The following is a 7,312-nucleotide window of genomic DNA, read 5'->3' as shown; positions in this document are numbered from 1 at the left end:
ACCGCGGACTCGCGGAAGAGTCACGTGATCTTCCCCCAGCCCAACTATGTGGACACGCTCATCAGCCAGGAGAGATGTGGGAAAAGTGAGCCTCTTTTGATTCAGGAAGATTCAGGTTTTTGTAAAGAGGAAGACTCCCTTGTTCAGGTGAGGTTATTCCTTTTATTAGTTTTATTTGAACAGGAAAGTTTAAAATTTTCTTTGGTCACTGCTTAGTTTTCTTAGTCTTTGCATTGAATCAATTTTCAGAAGTTTCTTTTTTATATCAGTAGAGCTCTATTAAATCTTAGTACTCTTAGTACTTTCCAATTTCACGAAAAAACTCTTAGTAATGTATGCTGTAGATTTTCTTTACTTTTCTCCTGCTGGCAAGGTCTTCGTGCCTTGGGTTACATCTCTTTTGTTAGGGTTTCCCCCTCCCGAATTGTGACATCTGTAAGATTCTTTTCCTAATGGGGCACCTGGGTGGCCCAGTCGGTTAAACTCTTGATTTAGGCTCAGGTCATAATCTCAGGGCCCTCATATCAGGGTAGTGATTGAGCCCCGGGCTCTGCACTCAGCCCGGAGTCTGAGATCTGTGAGAGATATTTTCCCCTTTTACTACTTAGGAATCAAAAATTATTTTTATGAAAGATAAAAGTAATTGATGTCTGTAGCAGAGAAGACCTGATCTTTGGTGTTAGAAAACCTGAATAATATTCCTGGGATTATCTGTTATTCATCTCGGGCTAGTCACAATATCTATAGTTTTTAAATTAACATGTAAATTTTTTAAAGATTTTGTTTATTTATTTGACAGAGAGGGACACAGTGAGAAAGGGAACACAAGTGGGGGGAGTGGGAGAGGGAGAAGCAGGCTTCCTGCGGAGCAGGGAGCCCGATGCGGGGCTTCATCCCAGGACCCTGGGATCATGACCTGAGCCGAAGGCAGACACTGAACGACTGAGCCACCCAGGCGCCACCAAATTAACACATAAATTAAATAGACCTATCTTACCTACCTCACACAAGTTCTGAGACAATATAGTTTATTAATTTTTTCAACTATAAAGTAGTATAATGAACAAGTATTTGTTGACATCACCAGTATTATAATTTTGATTGTTACCAAATATAAGCACCTGATGTTGTATGCCTACTACAATGTCTTCTGCAATCTATGTGCTTGATAATATTTAAAAATGAAAGTGAATTTTTAAATATGCTTATTAGTGTCCACTTACAAGCCCATATCCCTAAAAAATAGAGGACTGAATAGTGAATGGGAGAATGAAAGATTAACAGTGTTCAAATAAGAATTTAAATAATTTAGCATATTTAACCCAGATAAAATAAGGCTTCTGTCATGTAGAAACTCTATTCAAATATTTAAGGAAAGGAGAGGGTTGTCATTAGAAGAATGATTAGTCTAATTCATTATGGCTCAAAGGTGTGGATGAAACTGTGCCTTGGTGAGTAGAAAAAAACAAAGTTTTGATTTGTTGAAGTTGTTCTAATGGAAAATGGATTGCCTAGAAGGTAGGAGGTTCTATTATTAGCTCTTTCCAAAAGTAAGTTGATGGCCCTGAAGTTAACATAATACAGAGAATAATAGTATTTGATGAGTTGTTGAAGTACATGATAGCCAAGGTCTTTGCAGTCCTGAGCTGGAGGATTCTATGATCTGATATTGCAATAGATTGGCCAATTCTGCTTCTAAATTTGCTATGCACATTTAACATAAATAATTGAAAAGATCTCTTGAAAATAAATGTAACCTGGAATTGTCAGTCTTCTTTAATATTGAGTTGATGTCTTTAAATTAGGTACTAAAGGTAATGTATGTTTCTCTAAGTCAATATTGTGATATTTACATCTCAGCGATTATTGTACCATTATTTATTTCAAGATTCCAAATGTATATGACCAAGAGATTCCAGTCACACACATTTTCAAATCTGATTTGTTTGGACATTTGTGATATAATCCTCTGGTGGTTTTAATCAAAATGTAATAGTGAAGAAGGTGCCTAGTGGTACAGGTGTTGTCAGTTAAGCATCTGACTTTTGGTTTCAGCTCAGGTAGTGATCTCAGGGTCTGGAGGTCGATCCCTGAGTCGACCTCCACACTCAGTGCAGAGTCTGCCTAAGACTCTCTCCCCTCTTCCTTTGTCCCTATCTGCTGTGCTCTCTCTCTCCCAAATAAATAAATCTTTTTAAAAAGAACTTAATAGTAAATAATTTTCAAGAACTTTAATCTTGGATATTGGTCATGGAAGTCAGATTGTCTCATACAAGTATTAAAATTTGTTTCATATGATCCGAGAGTATAAATGTTATTTTTTATATCACCAATTCTGGATGATTTAAACCACATCTTGAAAAAAATAAACAAAATAAACTATATCCATTTATAAGCAAAGCTCACTAACTGGGTTTTATGGATAGTAGGCTGGTTTATTTTATTCTCTTATCTGCTCACTCACTAACTGGGGTAGTATATGACGGTTTATTTTATTCTCTTATCTGAATTACCTATAACCATTTCATTTGTTTTTTTTATTTTTTTTTAAGATTTTATTTATTTATTTGACAGAGAGAGAGAGAGACAGCGAGAGCAGGAACACAAGCAGGGGGAGCGGGAGAGGGAGAAGCAGGCTTCCCGCCGAGCAGGGAGCCCGACGTGGGACTCGATCCCAGGACTCTGGGATCATGACCCGAGCCGAAGGCAGACGCTTAACGACTGAGCCACCCAGGTGCCCCATGACCATTTCATTTAAATAAATAAAGTATTTTATTGGGAAAGCTATCAGATTCTTCTCTCAGTAATAATCATTCATTCGTGTGGACTGACCAAGTGTTAAATCCTAGCAGTCATGGAACTTACTAAATTCTGACTAACTGAGGCTCTCCGACTTACATACCATATAGATTATTGTTAATAAGATAAACAGTCTGAGATTTTGAGTATATACTGAATTTTGAGGCATCGGGAAAAAAGCCTACCAAATTATTGGGCTAGTTTATCATCTGTGAAAACAACCCATCTGATCAAACTTCTGTTGAGGTAGCAGTTGTCAAAGGGAAGGAGTAAAATTTCAGAGAGAAATAGAAAATACTTGCATCTTTGCCTGGGAATGAAAACCCAAACAGAACTCCAAACAGATGTTTTCTCATTAGAAAAAAAGTTCCATTGGGACACCTGGGTGGCTCAGTCATTTAAGCATCTGTCTTCGGCTCAGGTCATGATCCCAGTGTCCTGGGATTGAGCCCCGCATCAGGCTCCCTGCTCAAGAGCCTGCTTCTCCTTCTCCCTCTGCCTACCTGTCTGTCTGCTTGTGATCTCTCTCTCTGTCAAATAAATAAATAAAATCTTAAAAAAAAAAAGAAAAGAAAAAATTCCATGAAGAAAGGTGAGAAGATTGGGGCGCCTGGGTGGCTCAGTCGGTTAAGCGGTTAAGTGTCTGCCTTCAGCTCGGGTCATGATCCCAGGGTCCTGGGATGGAGCCCCTCGTCAGAGGTCCCTGCTCAGCAGGGGAGCCTGCTTCTCCCTCTCCCTCTGCCTGCCACTCCCCCTGCTTGTGCTCTCTCTCTCTGTCAAATAAATAAATAAAATCTTTAAAAAAAAAAAAAGAAAAAGAAAGGAGAGAAGATGCATAACTTAATGTCTGGGAAGTCAATTAGACTTTCCACAGAATTTTTTTCCATAGAATTTTTTTATGCAAGTACAAAAATGAAGGTCGATTCTTCCCAATAACTCAATCAATAATAATATACTTCCTTTAAAACTGTAAACTTATTTCAATTTTATGTAGTAGGCTTATGTTATATTTAATATATCCTAGTGGTCTAGTAGAGATCTTTAATATTTAAATTATGTTGTAGAATAACTTAGAAAATTTGATTACTAGAGATAATACAGCCAGTTACTTCCTAAAGTATACTTTATGTTCAGAGTATGTTCATAATCTTATTTATCTAGATCTTTAATTATTATTTAAGATAATTAACTCCAAAGAAGTTATCCAGAAGTAATCAGTTGAGACTTTTTTTTAAATAGTAAGAATAAGAAACAAATGTGAGATGACCCTATGAATTTTGAAGTGTTAGGTATAAAAAGATCACAACATTGGGAACCATAATATCTAGACCGAAAATTTTGTTTGAAAATGTCTGCAAGTACTCATGATCTTTAATGACTTTGCTTACATCAACAGAAGGTTCAAAATTACTACTAAACAAATAGTATTTGACTTCTACTTATGGAATTAATCTGTAATACTCATATTGGCTCCTTTGAACAAAAGTTATTTTATCTACTTGGTGAAAGCAAACATGGCTATAAATTGATAGATTGAAACAGCATTTCATTCAAAGTATTGCCTATATTTTGGACCAGTGCCATCAGAGAGCAGAAATAGATCACTTAGTTAGGAAATCCCCAGCAACTAAGCTAAGAAGCATTTTTCAATGTTACTTCTGATTTCTCCTCCTGGTGCTGCTATCTACTCCCCTAGGGCTTAAAATAATTTACAAAGCAAGGTATTTCTTTTTTTAAGTTTATTTATTTATGTAAGTAATCTCTACACCCATCATGGGGCCTGAACTTACAACCCTGAAATCAAGAGTTGTGTGCTCTTTCTGACTGAGTCAGCCAGGCACCCCATAAGGTAAGTTTATTTCTTGCCAGGGTCTTCATTTCAGGACAGGTAACTCTTTTCTCCTGCAACTATGTGGAAAGAATTTTATTTCTATCAGCTAAGGGTAACCTCAGATCCATCAACAATTCAGTTTTACTTAATTAACATCATTGGAATAATTGGTACCTCTAAGGATCTTCTCAGGACAGTGTATGCTCAAAGGCTATCTGGAGGCCCAACTTTTTTCAATTATTCTAGAATCGGGTAGGATGATTATTTGAATTGCATAATGAAAAGAAGCAGTCAACACCCACTTTCTTATGAATACACAGGTGGTAGAATCTGCAAACTCCTGCCTTCTATGCAAAATGAGTTGCTTCTATAGCTGATTGTTGTTGCTTGGGTTCTTACCTCCTCTTTAATGGCACTTTTTGAGCATAATTAAGCATCAGCCAAGGCAAATGATTTTCCTTTTTCTTCTCAGAACACTGAAAGTGAGGATATTTGTATTCCAACAATGGTTTTACTATTATATAGTCAAGGACAAGGCAATTTCCTCTCGTTTTTAAAATCATTAAAATGGAGGTATTAGACTAAATCATCTCTAAGTTTCCCTCCAATCAAAAACTTTATTAAATTACCTCTCTGTATTCTAAAGAAAATTTTGACTTTCTGAGTCTTACATGGTGGCATCTAGAACATAGTCGGTGTTCAATATTATTGAATTAATTTGTTATACTCTGACATACCTTTTCAAAATAAATCACACTTTTTTTTACCTGCAAACACTGATTTTACTGTGTTCTATGAAGCCTGAAGCAGTACCCAACATCATTTCAAAGTTGAAATGCAAAACAGAAAATAAAAGTTACCTGGAATTAGTAAGCACCCATCATGAACATTGTTGCATTAATTCATTTTCTTGAAATATATTTTTAAATAATATCAAAGATATATAAATCGGAGAAATATAAATGGAAAGATTTTGAAGGATAAAACAACTTTCTGAAAAATCAGTTATTTTGCTTCAATATGGTGCAGTAACTTAGTAAGGACTCTGAGCGCCGCTGTTCACCAACCAGGGGGAAAATGGTGCAAAAGATCTGCCAGAACCACTGAGCTTTTACCGTACAAAGAAATACCAGATTGAGATAAACTCTCTTCCAAGCTGCATCAAACTCAGTTCTCTTATACTAGATTCTGGGCTTCTTTTACGAATACAAAAGATTCCACACTGACACACTGGCATCCAGAAGCACAACGGGAGATAGCCCAGTGTCTAAACAAGATCAGCACAACAATGGCGGCTCCGCAGAGGGGTCGGGACTACAGAAGATTCATCCTGCTCTCCATCCTCCTGGGGACCCAGAGGGAAGCTTGGGCAGGACATCTTCTCTACTCCGTGCCGGAGGAGACAGACAAAGGGTCTTTTGTGGGTAATATTGCTAAGGATCTGGGCCTGGAGCCTGGGGAACTGGCGGAGCGTGGAGTCCGCATCGTCTCCAGAGGTAGGACGCAGCTTTTCACTTTGAATCCGCGAAGCGGCAGCTTGGTCACCGCAGACAGGATAGACCGAGAGGAGCTCTGCGCTCAGAGCGCGCGGTGCCTGGTGAACTTTAACATCCTGATGGATAAAATGAACCTTTACCCTGTAGAAGTGGAAATAATAGATGTTAATGACAACGCTCCTAGATTCTTGACGGAAGAAATGACTGTAAAAATAACGGAGAACACAGCTCCTGGGGTGCGGTTTCCGTTAAATGAGGCTTGGGATCCAGATGTGGGCACTAACTCCCTCCAGAGCTACCAGCTCAGCCCCAATCAGCACTTCTCCCTGGTTGTGCAGAATGGAGATGACGGAGCTAAATATCCGGAATTAGTGCTGGAAAGGGTGCTGGATCGGGAGGAAAAGGCGGTTCACCACCTACTCCTTACAGCCTCTGATGGTGGCCACCCACCGAGATCCCAAACCGCCCGCATCCAAGTAACAGTGGTGGATGTGAACGATCACGCGCCAGTCTTCTCTTTGCCTCAGTACCAAGTAACTGTCCCTGAGAACGTGCCGGTGGGCGCAAGATTGCTCACGGTACACGCTGTTGACCTGGATGAGGGAGTCAATGGGGAAGTGACATATTCTTTCCGGAAAATAACTCAGAAGATTCTACAGATATTCCGACTGAACCCTCATACAGGAGAATTATCAACTTTAGAAGGCCTAGATTATGAAGAGTCCAGCTACTATGAAATGGAAGTTCAGGCTCAGGACGGTCCTGGTAGTATGACAAGGGCTAAAGTAATTATCACAGTTTTAGATGTGAATGACAATGCCCCAGAAGTGACTGTAACATCTGTAAGCAACTCAATCCCTGAAGACACTCCTCCTGGAACCGTAGTTGCTCTTTTCTACCTTCAAGATCGAGATTCCGGCAAGAATGGTGAGGTGACCTGCACTATTTCAGAAAATCTTCCTTTTAAATTAGAAAGATCAATAGACAATTATTATAGGTTGATGACAGCGAAAAACCTAGACCGGGAAAAATGCTCTGTGTATAACATCACACTGAAAGCCACAGATGGTGGAACCCCACCCTTGTCGTCAGAAACTCGTATCTCCATGAATGTGGCAGATACCAACGACAACCCGCCTGCCTTCCCCCAGTCCTCCTATTCTGTCTACATCCCTGAAAACAACCC

General features: G+C 39.0%; 1 protein-coding gene across 1 annotated transcript; it reads left to right on the top strand.

Moving 5' to 3' along the window:
- Window positions 1–5,918: 5,918 nt before the first annotated feature.
- On the top strand, window positions 5,919–7,304 carry LOC110591170 (protocadherin gamma-A7-like; the record flags this gene model as incomplete). The annotated part of the gene is made up of 1 exon (XM_044912405.1): window positions 5,919–7,304. A coding segment is annotated over exon 1 (1,386 nt), but the record flags the coding sequence as incomplete, so codon positions are not given.
- Between the last annotated feature and the right edge of the window lie 8 nt (window positions 7,305–7,312).

This window comes from Neomonachus schauinslandi, unplaced genomic scaffold (genome assembly GCF_002201575.2).
Source record: "Neomonachus schauinslandi unplaced genomic scaffold, ASM220157v2 HiC_scaffold_1803, whole genome shotgun sequence".
NCBI classification, from domain to species: Eukaryota; Metazoa; Chordata; class Mammalia; order Carnivora; family Phocidae; genus Neomonachus; species Neomonachus schauinslandi.
The sequence above is the reverse complement of the archived record's forward strand: the minus strand, read 5'-3'. Positions and strand labels throughout refer to the sequence as shown.